This window comes from Moschus berezovskii, chromosome 2, assembly GCF_049115385.1.
Source record: "Moschus berezovskii isolate FMDL1 chromosome 2, NW_MosBer_1.0, whole genome shotgun sequence".
Classification (NCBI taxonomy): domain Eukaryota; kingdom Metazoa; phylum Chordata; class Mammalia; order Artiodactyla; family Moschidae; genus Moschus; species Moschus berezovskii.
The window spans coordinates 90,374,838-90,388,809 of NC_142461.1; the positions used below are offsets into that span (position 1 = coordinate 90,374,838).

Sequence of the window (13,972 nt, forward strand, 5' to 3'; positions counted from 1 at the left end):
TTACTGAAATATGAGGAAGATATTTGACAGAAATCGGTCTGATGTCATTATCTGGCAGATCCACAAATTACTTAAGGGCATGAGCCAGTCCATCTCAGGAAAGTTGGAGTCACACTCAAGAGCAGGCAAACCAAAAAGAAATAGCAGTTGGCATCAAATGATCAGAAAGCTTGAAAGTAAGGGAAATAAGAGCTAGTCCAATCTAAAGACCACAGGCCATGGAAGAATTTTCTTTAGGCAAAAGTAAGGTAATAAAATGAGCGTGAAAAAAAGACTGTAAACATCATGCTTACTCATCAGTGTCTGTCGCTGTTTGATGAGACCGAGAGTCCAGAATGAAACAGAATTCTTTCGCATCTTTCACTGGCACCAGGAGCTCCACTGGGCAGGAAACTCCCTGAGAACAGGGACTGTTCTTCCCTGTCTTGCTGTCTCCATCCTTTCCTGACCCCCTCCCTCCCTCTTTCCTGTTCTTCCCCGCTCAGCAGCGTTTTTTTTTTTTCCTTAGCAGCTCTTTAGTGCCAGACATTGCCCCTGGGCTTTGGATCAAGTGGTGTCTTACCACCTTTGTGGAACTTCCCAGGTGGCTCAGTAGTGAAGAATCAGGAGCCTCAGGAGATGAGGGATCCATCCCTAGGTTGGGAAGATCCCATGGAGGAGGAAACGGCAGCCCTCTCTAGTATTCTTGCCTGGAGAATCCCATGGATAGAGGAGACTGAGGTTGCAGAGAGTCAGACACGACTAAGCGGCTTAGCACACACACCACCTTTGTACTCCAGCACATAGCATAGACCTCATACATAATAGCTGCTCACTCACTGTGGAATGAAACATGAATAAACACATACATGATCAACAGGGATCATGGTTAAAGGAGCAGTGAATGAGAGACAGAAATAAGGTGCTATGCCTGCAAGCAGGTCATTTCTATAAGAGCCATAGACCCAGTGGAGTGGGCCTAGTAATATAATTAGCACCTTGAGTCACCACTGAGAATGCACTACTTGGAACTTTCCTTTATACTCCACATTTTTCCCAATAAATTTTTACTACTTTTCCAGTGTTTCCCACTCGCATCCCTATGGTTCCTGACTTTCAGCTAAATTAGTATGTGCTTCATTTCAACATGGCAACCCACTTCAGTACTCTTGCCTGGAAAATCCCATGGACAGAGGAGCCCGTTAGGCTACAGTCTATGAGATCGCAAAGAGTCGTACACGACTGAGCGAATTTACTTCAATTTACTTCATTACACCTTTAATCTGCCTCACAGCCAAGGCAGCAAATAAGGCATATGCCTGAATACATAATGCTTTTTACTATAAAGTATTCTCCTACTTCCCCAATGAAAAAATCTGAAGAAAGGTTTGGAACTTGAGTAGTTTTATGTCTGTTAACACTTTAATTTATTTAATTTGTTGACTGAGTCATACATGCATATATAAAACTATCTAAGATATTATTTTTTTATTTCAAATTTAAACAGTCTTAATACTGTGATATGAATCTTAAGTCATTTAGCACAGTTTTTGAGAGCATATTACCTTTACTTTCAGTTAAGTTGTTTAAGATTCAGGATTTTTAATCATGGATGATGCTGTCACCAGAAATTTTTATCAACAAACTACCAGTCCCACTCATATAACACTAGAATTCATCCTTTAGTGTACTTTCAAGAGTTCCACAAGGTAATCACACACTGTGTATTAAATTGATTATAAAAAGTCTTGTTTGCCACAACAATGCTAATAACTGTGGTATCACATTCTTCGCCAGTATTAAGTACTAAATCTTTTTAAAAATTTATTTGCCATCTTTGTTTATTCACCAGCTCCATTAAGATGACTTCTTGTAGCATTCCACCTTAGCATTGACTGCTGCGGTTTCAGGCCAATGTGTCTTCTCCCCAAACAGCACCTCGTGACACAAAAAAGGAATTAAGAGACTACTACACTGGAAAAGACTCTGATGCTGGGAAAGATTGGGGGCGGGAGGAGAAGGGGATGACAGAGAATGAGATGGCTGGATGGCATCACCGACTCTGTGGACATGAGTTTGAGTGAACTCTGGGAGTTGGTGATGGACAGGGAGGCCTGGCGTGCTGTGATTCATGGGGTCGCGGAGAGTCGGACACGACTGAGCGACTGAACTGAACTGAACTGAACTCCATAATGGAAGGCAATTTGTAAATCTTAAGTAAAGCGATTCCCGCTCTCATAGCCAAGAACAGTGGGGGAAAGTCTTCTCATACTTGGGAATGCACTGTGTGTTTATTCCCTTTTAATTTTCTCTTCAAAAAAAAGAAAAGAAACCCTCTTGTTTAGGTGAATATAATGATTTTTAATTTTCTCTTCAAATTAAAAAAAAACCCTCTTGTTTAGGTGAATATAATGATTCGAAAAGTAAATCATAGGGGTTTGTAGAATTAAAGAGTAATCAAAAGTGATTGTATTAACACACAGCTTTCTAGTTGTTAGGTCACGAGAGGTGATAGATAATGTTTTTATTGTCAGAAGGAGGTTGTATATATGTGTAATGCCATGGTTATGAGTCTGTCTCTAGTAATTAGAAAGCTACATGTGTTGAAGAGCCAGCAAACTGGTTGATCTGGAATAAGTAGATCAAGCTGAAAGAAGAAAAGTTGACTTTGACATGTGATTTTGACAGCAAAGGACATCAAAATGGCTTGCTACACTTACCAGTTTATTCCATTTTTCAAAGTGTGCAACTTCTCAGTTTTTCATTGTTAAATATAGTGTTTACATATTTATATGTGTTTCAGGCTACCTTATTGGAATTTTGAAGACATGAAAACATCAGATGAACCAACCTGCAACATCTTGGATTCAGATTGGAAGATGAAGAGAAACTTTAAAGAATGTGGCCTATAAAGGCGGGTAGTACCTGGAAATATTAACTGACTCACACTGTTAGAATCAGACCGGTTTCTAAACAATAGAGGTTCTTTTAGTCCAACATGAAGGTTCAAGACAAAATGTTGAACTAAAAACTTACACTCCTTCCCTCTCCCACTTCAGACAGGTACCAGCATTGCTGAATATGATTTTCTTTAGTCAGAAGCACTTGTTTTTACCCATGTAGACCATCCTTAGGAATTAAATATTGGTTATTTAATGTAGATTATAATGGGAAACTGATTTTTTCTACAATGGCAGATTTCAAGGACTTGGTTCCAAACTGAGCCGAAGCTTCCCAATGCATTTTGTACAGTCTGGGGAAAACTGTGCTGCACTGGCCGTTTTTGAAGGCCACGATGCCCTGTAATACAAGGACATCATCTTATTGCTGATATCTTTGGGGAGTCCTAAGCAGACACAGAAAATGAATGGAGGCAAGGAGTGTGACGGAGGGGACAAGGATGGAGGTCTTCCAGCTATACAAGTTCCTGTGGGTTGGCAGCGTCGTGTGGATCAAAATGGAGTGCTTTACGTCAGGTGAGCCTTTCCTATTTCCTGCATTATCTCCAAGTTTGCAGCCACCAAATAAAGAAGGTACAGCCTGTTCCTCTGAGAACGTAAAATATTGTGACTGGTAGCACCTCAAATCAATTTGAATAAATGATCTTTGTGCTGGAAATATTAAGTGTTTTTATTTATATTATTTTGCAATATAAAACCTGCCTTAGGTTGCAAGAGAGGATTTTTATGCATTATTTGTGTTTATATAAAGTGTCGCCCTGCTTATCTCTCTAACAAGGATAAAGAAAAAGATGAAGATTTCTAAAAGAAACCCATGACCGTCATTACCACATTCGCAGGAGAATGTAAAATACTGAAAATAGACCCGATGTCTCCTGACAGTATTATTGTCCTTCATAGTGCTTCCGCTGGCTACTCTGATGTAAGGTTGTGTTTTTCTCTATAGGCAGTTTCAATTACCAGTTTCTTAATGCCTGATATTAACTAAAAATAATTTACCTGTTTTTTCTGTGCAGTTTTTAACCTATTCCCTGCATATAATAATAAAAAAGAAAAAGTCATGATGGAGTCATCTTACAAGTAAAAATCATACAGATTACATGTAAATACCTATTCTTTTAAATTTTGATGGTCTTTGTTATGTTGAACAAGTTGAATGAAATAACTGTTGGCAAGAACTTTTAGTCTTATTATTATATAATCGGCACCTAAGTTCCTTACTTTGTAGTTTATTGGTAAATATATGAGTAGGATACCATAAATCTTTCTCTGTGATGTAATTTTTAAAAAAAGCAATGATAAACAGAACTTTTTAAAAGATATCACATTGCATCATTAGATTAATTATGTTGCTTTCAGTTCATCAGTATTACTTTTATTTGTATCTCAGCTTCAATGGAATTCTTGTTTGTGCAAAGCTGTATTTATATAAATGAGGAATTTCCCATGATATACCCAAGCAATTTCGTACTTTAACGTCTCAGAAGTCAGTTCAGATCCTGTCCTGGATTTGTTTGTTTGGTAGAAGTTATTTCTTGAGGTAAACTTAATGACCAACTGAAATTGTTTTGAACGTCTTTTTTAATTTCTGTAATATTTAGGAGGTGCTCTATATTAATTGAAGTGAAGGGATAAGAAAGCAGGGAATGTGGAGCTCACCCCATTAAAGATTAGATGGATGAGGACACATGGGATAACTTTCCCAATCCCATTACCAAACCTCCAGAAATATTTTATCAGTGTAATGTAGCAAGATACCGGTGTTGTGTTCCTATTTACAGTTGTTCTAGTCTGTAAGGAGCTGCTGCTGCTGCTCAATCACTTCAGTCGTGTCCGACTCTGTGTGACCCCACAGACAGCAGCCCACCAGGCTCCCCCGTCCCTGGGATTCTCCAGGCAAGAACACTGGAGTGGGTTGCCATTTCCCTCTCCAGTGTGTGCAAGTAAAAAGTGAAAGTGAAGTCGCTCAGTCGTGTCCGACTCTTCACGACCCCATGGACTGCAGCCTACCAGGCTCCTCCGTCCATGGGATTTTCCAGGCAAGAGTACTCTACAATATACAACTAACAGCAGTTAACTCCAAAAATCTTGATAATTTCTTTATTTGCTTTGATTTTTTTTTGTTTCTTCTTTCTCCCTGTGAAAGATAAATCAGCTTTTTAGGTTGCTGAGAGTTAAGGCAAATTAAGTCTGGAAGTCTTTCAGTTGTCTTGCTCATGACATCCCACATCTGAGTAGACTTTACTGTTAGTGTGAGTTAGTTTGAATTCTCCCAACCCAAATCTGCACACTAGGGATTATTTTGGAAATTAACTTTTCCAGATAAGCTAAAACACCTTCAGATAAATTCAACCCAGCATAGGTTTGATTCATGTGTATGTGTAACTGGTTAAATTACCACTTGAACATATATAAGAGGCTAGCCCTCCTTCTTGGAGAAGGAAATGACAACCCACTCCAGTGTTCTTGCCTGGAGAATCCCAGGGAAGGGGGAGCATGGTGGGCTTCCGTCTACGGCGTCACACAGAGACGGACACGACTGAAGTGACTTAGCAGCAGCAGCCCTCCTTCTATAGCTTCCTTTGCAACGTGTAGTTTGCTTATAATTTTTAGGTTAATTTCCAGCTGCTCCTGCCTCAGGGTGGCATTGAGGCTGCACATTAAGTTTCCCACCTGCTTCCAATCTTCTAAGCTTTATCTATGCCATAAGACTTCTAACTATTTTTATGTTAATTATTACTCTCAAAAGTTAATTAAAGAGCTGAAACTGAAGGAAAGAACCTAACTGACTGATTGAAAGGAAGTGTTTCTAAAGTGTCTGGAGTACTCTAATATTATAGAATTCAGGAATTCTTGTATTCAAGTTGAATTTACAATTAAATCCTTTAGGATTCATTCATAGGCTTTCTTTAACCATAACACATGAGGCAGTTTCTTTTCACAATATTCTTGAATTCTTCACATGATAACTAGTGATTTTGTTTCATCAAAGCTACCAGACCTCTAAAAACACCTTACTGGTCCTCCCATTGGGTGGAACTCTAATCTGTAATATGGGAATTCTTATTCTTTGCATATCATCTGTAAAAAAGTGTTAGCCCAGATAAATGAATGAGTTAACAAAGTTGAGGATTTTAATTGTGATTTTTCTACATGCCTAAGTCATTTATATGGTTGTCCATAAATAAAATATAAATTGCATTCTAAAGTAGGTTTATTTATAGACACCAAACTACTACCTGTATTTTTGCAGAAGCAGAATTGTCTACACCTAGTAGTGTAAAAGGTCTGTAAAAAGCAGTGTAAAAGATTGACTGGAAAAGGTCAATCCTCATCCCAGTTCCCAAGAAGGGTAGTACCAAAGAATGTGCTAACCATCAGACAATCGCACTCATTTCCCATGCTAATCAGGTCGTGCTTAAAATCTTGGAAGCTCAGCTTCAGCGAACCAAGAACTTCCAGCTGTCCAAGCTGGGTTTAGAAAAGAAAACTAGTGATCAAATTTGCCATCATTGGATTATAGAGAAAGCAAGGGAATTTCAGAAAAACCTCTATCTCTATTCCATTGACTACCCTAAAGCTTTTGACTGTGTGGATCATGGCAAACTGTGGAAAGCACTTAGAGAGATGGCAGTACTAAACCATCTTACCTATCTCCTGAGAAACATGTATACTGGTCAAGAAGCAACAGTTGGAACCCTGTATGGAACAACTGATTGATTCAGGATCGAGAAAGGAACAGGACAAGTCTGTCTGCTGTCACCCTGTTTGTTTAACCTATATGCTATGGACATGATGAGAAATGCCAGGCTGGATGAGTAACAAGCTGAAATCAAGATAGGCAGGAGAAATATCAGCAACCTCAGATATGCCAATGATAACACTCTAATGGCAGAAAGCAAAGAAAAACTAAAGAGCCTCTTGATGAGGTGAAGGAGGAGAGTGAAAGAGCCAGCTTAAGATTAAATACTAAAAAAAAACTAAGATCATGGCATCTGCCGCCATTACTTCATGGCAAATAAAAGGGGGAAAGGTGGAAGTAGTTAACAGCTTTCCTTTTCTTGGGCTCCGAAATCACTGCGAACGGTGACTGCAACCATGAAATCAGAAGTCGATTGACTGCTTCTTGGCAGCAGAGTGATGACAAACTTAGTGTGCTGAAAAGCAGAAACATTACTCTGCAGAGAAAGATCTGTATAGTCAAGGCTATGGTTTTCCCAGTGGTCACATACGGTTGTGAGAGCTGGACCGTAGAGAAGGCAGAACACCAAAAAATTGATGCCTTCGAACTATGTTGTTTGAGAAGACTCCTGAAAGTCCCTTGGACAGCAAGGAGATCAAACCTGTTAGTCTTAAGGGAGATCAGCCCTGAATATTGACTGGAAGGACTGATACTGACGCTGAAGCTCCAGTATTTTGGTCATCTGATAAGAACAGACGGCTCACTGGAAAAGGCCCTGACGCTGGGGAAGATTGAGGCAGAAGGAGAAGAGGGTGTCAGAGGATGAGATGACGACGTCATCACTGATGCAATGAACATGAACTTGGGCCAACTCGAGGAGATGGTGAGGGACAGGGAAGCCTGGCATGCTGCAGTCCATGGGGTTGCAAAGAGTCAGACACGACTAGGCAACTGAACAACGACAAGTAGTGTAATGCCCTGTTTACAAAATGGAGAGTATTATTTCTGGCAAAATTTTATCAGAAGGCGTTAACTGAAAGGTTTGGTAAATAGTCATAAATAAAAGATATTCTTGAATGAAAAGTATATAATAACTTTCAAAACATAATATGTTTGCAAGTTGTAAGATCAGTACATTAATAATGAAAGTTATCCATGGGGTCGCAAAGAGTCAGACACAACTGAGCGACTGAACTGAACTGAAAGATAAAAATTGCCCATTTTAAACTATTCCTCATGTAAATAAACATTAAAAACTTAACCTGTCATCTGAATTAGTACCTAATGTATAGACTTAAATTTGATCAGTAATCACGTAATACTGACTTCTGTCACCCAAAGAGTAGTAACATTGAGAGCACTACCCAGTCACCAGCTGGAAGGCCTGCAAGGCACGTTTCTGCCACCTAAAACTCTGTTTCCTCGAGTTCCCCATCCTTATCAGTCCACCTTGGCTCTTCACTAGAATGTGAGCTTGGCCACGCTGATCTATCTTCAAAGAAACACATGAATGAGGGAGAAACAAGAGAGACTTGTTTTTACAGAGGGACAACTTGATCCTAGAGCTGCAAGATTAAAGGGAAGAACTTGTTAGCCCAAACTTTCATAGACTTAGTGACTTTCTCGTTTGACCTCCAACACATTCCTAAATTTCATTTTTTCTCCAAACAGCTTTCAAAATAGATCTTCTGGTTCAAAATGATAATGATTACTTTCATGTAGTTTTCTTGTTCCTTTCTTACCTACACTTTTTTAAGAATATCATTTTTCTCATTCTTACTCTGCTCTCAGTGGTCAAAGTACTTTTGTTTTTCTATGAAGATCTGTATTTTTCTGAGAAATATGTTGGTTCAAAAGAAAGAGCGATAGTGTTAAAGGCTATAATTTAGTAGCTAACATAATATTGACAAAGAAAATGCTTTTCCTTAGTAGGAAAATATTATCCTGTGAAGGACAGTGAGACTATAAATTATGCCTTTTTTTCATGTAATATGTGCAGTCAGAATTATTTCCTGATGTTTTTTTAAACTATTTTTACAGTCCCAGTGGGTCTTTGTTATCTTGCTTGGAGCAGGTTAAAACATACCTGCTTACTGACGGAACATGCAAGTGTGGCTTGGAATGTCCTCTTATTCTTCCCAAGGTAACCATTTCGCAATAGATGTATCAGCAATTTTTTATTTTTTAGGTGTTTCATATATTTGCTTTTCTCATTTGGCATTTCATTTTTATATTACTTCTCCAATCATATATGCATTTTAAAGCCTTAAGTTAGATACCTTTTGCATGCATTTTGGAATGCTTAAAAATTGTGGAAAATAGTTCAAGTCCAAGAGTCATTTTCAAAGGTGGCAAACCTATATTCCTATTAAATATTTCATCAAAATCTCTTTTGCAAAAAAAAAACCTCTTTTGCACCTTTTTCTTAGAGCTATACCCATGCTCACTCTTTAATAGTGCAGTATTTTCTTTCCTTACTGCTCAGTCCGCAGTGTTATTTTTAGCACTGGTGTTGATAAATCTGCCACAAATATTTCTAAAATCACAAAGCTGAACCTTTCTAGCCAAAAGTGAAACTGTTTTACTCTTTTGCAAGGTTAAAAAGCAAAATCATTTTAAATGATTATAAATATATACTATAGACACAGGTCATTATTCTCTGAATACCTGCAATAGTGCTAATCTCAGAACTAAAGATCAATGGACAACTTTTTCTTTTTTGTTTGTGTCACCTCTTTCAAGAAAAAGCACTTGAAACAGCTTATATGTATATATACAATAAATATTTTTTCAATAGAGTAGTAGATTTTTTTAAATCAGTAAAAAGGTAATATTAATATAGCAATAAAATAAAGCCAAAGAAAAAGTTAGCATGTACCAATGTTAGATTTTAGGGGTTTTAACTGTATTTTATATGTGTTTTGTACTATTGTAACAGCAGGAAGTATCTAAAATTGGGAGCATTATCAGATACTATACTTTTCCATGTATTTATCTTGGCTGTCATAGAATTAGAATAATGTTCATTATTTTCCCTGCCACTAAAAACCGTAAGTTCAGCAGAAGGTATTTATTACATTATATATAAAGTTGTTTTTCTTAAATTTAAAAACTTGAGATCAAGTTTTCTTCAGATATATGGGTTAATGTATGCAAAACTTCTTTTTTTTAACAAGGGGATCTTTTTACTTAATATTTTTACAGACATATTTTAAGCAAAGGCTGTGCTTTTTCCAGGTGTTTAATTTTGATCCTGGAGCTGCTGTGAAACAAAGAACTGCAGAAGATGTTAAAGCAGATGAAGATGTCACAAAGCTATGCATACATAAAAGAAAAATCATTGCAGTGGCCACACTTCATAAAAGCATGGAAACCCCACACCCTTCTCTGGTGCTCACCAGTCCCGGAGGAGGAACAAGTATGTAATATGGTGAAGGGTTTAGGAATTTTCCTCCCTCACTCCTCTCCTGGAGAAGGAGTCACTAGAAACCACTTTGCCAAGCATTTTCGGAGTCCACTTTTCAACCATACATAATGCATTTAAAATTATGTATGTTTTATCTTTTCACTACAATTGATAATTAGTTCTGAAAAATTCCCGTGAAGTTGTCTCCCACAATTCCACATCCGAGTCATTTAGTTAAATGAGCAGAATAAACACCGAATAGCACCTACAAATACTATGAAGGTACATAGAGCTGAGCTAACAAAAGAGAAAGTGTCACTGGTTTTTAGGAAACAAATGTAGCCTTTTTCCTAGGGCTGAATTAGAATATATAGTATCAGTCCACAAATGCAGCTAGCAATGTTGTCAAGAACTAGCAGTATTATTCTTTGAGTCATTTAATAGCTGTATATTGAATGCCTACTAACAGAAATCACCTTGCCAGGAACTTTTTACACTTCAATCCAACACATGCATGCACACATGCTTTCAGTTTTTAAAAATTTCAAAGCTACAGAAAAATTACATAAACAATTCATTGAATACCCTATACTTACCAATTAGTATTTTGTTTCAGGAGCTGCAGATATTGTGACAGTTCACCCATAAGTATTTCAACACACATGGATGTTCTCTTACATAAACCACAGTCTAATTATCACATTCAGGAAATTTAAAACTGATAAAATCGTATTATCTAATATGCAGTCTATATTCTGATTTCTCCAGTTGTCCTAATAATATTCTTATAGCTTTTTTCAACACAATCTCTCTTTTTAATGCAGAGTGCAAAGATGATGCCCCTGTAATTAGTTGTTTTATTTCCTTAATCTACGCTGGTTCCCCAGGCTTTTTAAATCTTTCATGACACTGATATTTTTTAAGAGTCTAGGCCAGTTTTATAGATGTTCCTCAATTTGGATTTGCCTGATTGCTTCCTTATATTTCTATTGAAGTTAAACACAGTTTAGTAGGAATACTGCATAGGCGATATTATGTCTTCATTAGGAAGCACATAATGGCAGTTTTTCCCATATTGATGACATCAAGTTTGATTGCTTGGTTAAAGTTATGTCCAATACTGAGGTACATTTTCCCTTTATGATTCATGTGTAATTTGTGGAATTATACTTTGAGGCTGAGGAACTTTTCTTCGTAAGGGCTAGAATATGAACTCTCCAAAATATTACAGTTAACACTTGAATAGTAATTCTGGATAAAATATGGTTGAACACCAAAGCATTTGTGAAAGATAAGTAACATTGCTCTGCATAGTTTAAAAAATAGGGATGAGGAGTGTAACCTGCAGTGATCAAAAAGCTTTATTGTAGAACTCTGATTTGAACCAGCCCTGGGAAATAGTAGGATTTAGACGGGTAAGGAAAATAAAATTCTTGTCCAGAACAACTATGGAATAGTTAAGGAATGAGGTGGAGACTAATGTGACACAAGTGGAAAATTAAACCTGCATAAGTAAATTGGGGTCAAATTATTGATAGCTTTAGATACAAAGAGAAGCAGTCGTGATACCATACAGGTCACTCCTAGAACTCCATGAAGAGGGCAGGGAGAGACAAATTTGGCAATTATTAGCAGAGAGCTCCTCTTCAGTAACACTATTACCTTAAACTAACCTTTAAACTTTAACAGGAATGATCAGAAAAATTGCTCCACTAAGGTATGTAAGAAAAAAATAGTGAATTTTTCTTTTAACAAGCTACATTTTTTAAATTAAAAGGTATTACAACAATTTAAAAACATTTAATAGTAATAAGCTATTTAAAATTTACCATTGTCCTGCCACCGTGATGTATGTTTTTGTTTTTGCACCATACCTTGCACATGTGTTTGCACGTACTAACATTTACTGCTGTTCTCACTTCACATCATAGCAGTTTCAGCCCTGCCTACAGAGTCTGCCTTGTTGCCTTTTTAATGACTGAAGCAGAATCTTGATCTAGGTCCTTTGTCATATTCTATACATTCTAGTTTCATTAATGAAATTAAAGATAAATATTTAATTAAATTAGTATAGGCATATAAAGTATATCTCCATCTCCTTTTAAAACTACTTGACTGGATCAATTTCTACTCTTTTACCAGCTTCAGACATAGCATTTATTTCAATTTTTTGATTTTAAACTATATTGAAAGGTTAGGATTTAAATAATTAAGGATTAAGAAGGCTCAGTAGTTTTCACCTGTCTTTGTTTTACGTGCATAAAACATGTAACTTATCTCTTTCAAAAAGTCTATTTGATACACAGGAAAGCATTCGTTGGGTGCCCAAGCATTTACATTTCCCAACTCTTGTAATACTTTAATTCCTTACTGCCACAAAATAGCAGCATGACTTTTACTTATTTGGTATTCCTGTTATTTTAAAAATGGTAAATATTTTTCCCCAGTAGGGAAAAAATCCTTTCTAAACATCAGTTCCTTTCTAAATTCTGTTGCATATAAAAATGCCAGTGTCTATATTTCTTATCATTGAACTATAGATGGCTATATAAATAAACAAGAAAAGACACAATTTGGTGGTTTTATTACTGAAGAGGACACAGTCAATCCTGTAATGATGTTAGTGATGTTAATAGAGACAACTCTGTTCTCCCTGAATGCTATGCTTAGTGCCCCAAACATTTTCATGTGTTATTTCCTTGATTATGAACTTTAAAACTTTCTTTAACAAAAAAATTCAGATGAATTTATCTACTGTAATTCTCTTATATGATTGTTTCTCTTAATTTTCATGTACTGTCCAGAAATCACTCTATCACAGAATCTCTACCATGCCAGAAACCAAAAGCCCACACCTCTCAAGAAAAATATATATGTTCACTGCATTCTTTTACTTCTTAATTGTAACCTATCAAGACTTCTGTTTATCGAGGTTGAAAACTACTGTCTCAGAAATTGTTACATTATGATTCAACCTGTATAGTACCCAGCAGGTAGAAGTATATTTATCTTAAATGTGTAATTATCCATTCAAGTAAATATACCTCTGATTGCAAATGAATCCGAGTATACTTGCTGATATGCTGTAGGTCTCAGAATTGGGATGGCCAGTATATAATGTGAACAGTACCACTCCCATGTCCTGTGCCTCTAATAGAATCATTGGCATTTGCTCATGCAGCCCAGCTAGAGCTCAGCATCCTTTTCAGCACAGCTCTGTGAGCAGCCACCACCAGTTGATGAGAATTGGCATATGAAGCTAATTTTATTTGCCACCCCTGTTTTAGAAGTCACAACTTTATAAAATAGTTAAACATCTTTAGGGACTAAAAAAACTTAAAACTAGAATTCTGACATGATTGAATGAAAATTCTGTATGATGAACCAGCTTGCTTTTGTTGCCTGTATTCTGTCTGATCTCCGAAAGAACTGAAGGGATTCCAAAGAATCAGCAAGGGAGCAATGCATTCTAAAAAGAGAATACTCAATTGGAACCCAATACTGAAGATGGTCGCACTCTGACTAAATTTTGCATAACAATTCTATCCTAAAAAAGAATTGCAATCTTTTACCAAAGTTGGTTGATGAAGGCTGTTTTTACAACAATGAATGATTAAGGGTAAAGTAATTGAAGTGTTGCAATATTACCAACTTGATGTGAAGTTAGCATGATTGTTTAACTTCACTGTATTTACTGTTGTTACCACTCCCTTTATAAAAGATTCAGAATCCTGTTTACTTAATTCACAAAAATAAAGACTCTTTTACTGTCACAGTGAAAATGTTTGGATAAGAAAGAGTTTTTATAGCTGTCTTGTGGAGGTTTATATAAACATTTATAAGGTAAAAAATTTTCTGGTGAAAATGGCAGTTCATTTAAATCATCCAAGAAAATAGTATGCCAGACAGATTACAATTTTCTCTTGTAACTGTATTCTTAAAAAA

The 13,972-nt window shown here is 36.6% G+C and overlaps 1 protein-coding gene across 7 annotated transcripts in view; it reads left to right on the forward strand.

The window, feature by feature from the left end:
• The window catches only part of MBD5 (methyl-CpG binding domain protein 5), a 486,804-nt gene that overhangs the window by 414,378 nt on the left and 58,454 nt on the right, over window positions 1–13,972 (forward strand). For 6 of the 7 annotated variants that reach the window (XR_016035558.1, XR_016035557.1, XR_016035562.1 and 3 more), the window contains 3 exons: window positions 2,783–3,455; window positions 8,662–8,764; window positions 9,859–10,039. Coding sequence is in view for 1 of the 7 variants with exons in the window: in XM_088829246.1 (XP_088685372.1) it covers window positions 3,343–3,455; window positions 8,662–8,764; window positions 9,859–10,039 (397 nt within the window). In the remaining 6 variants the exon portion in view is untranslated. The remainder of the gene's footprint in view (window positions 1–2,782; window positions 3,456–8,661; window positions 8,765–9,858; window positions 10,040–13,972) is intronic. The other variant, XR_016035556.1, reaches the window with a different exon arrangement.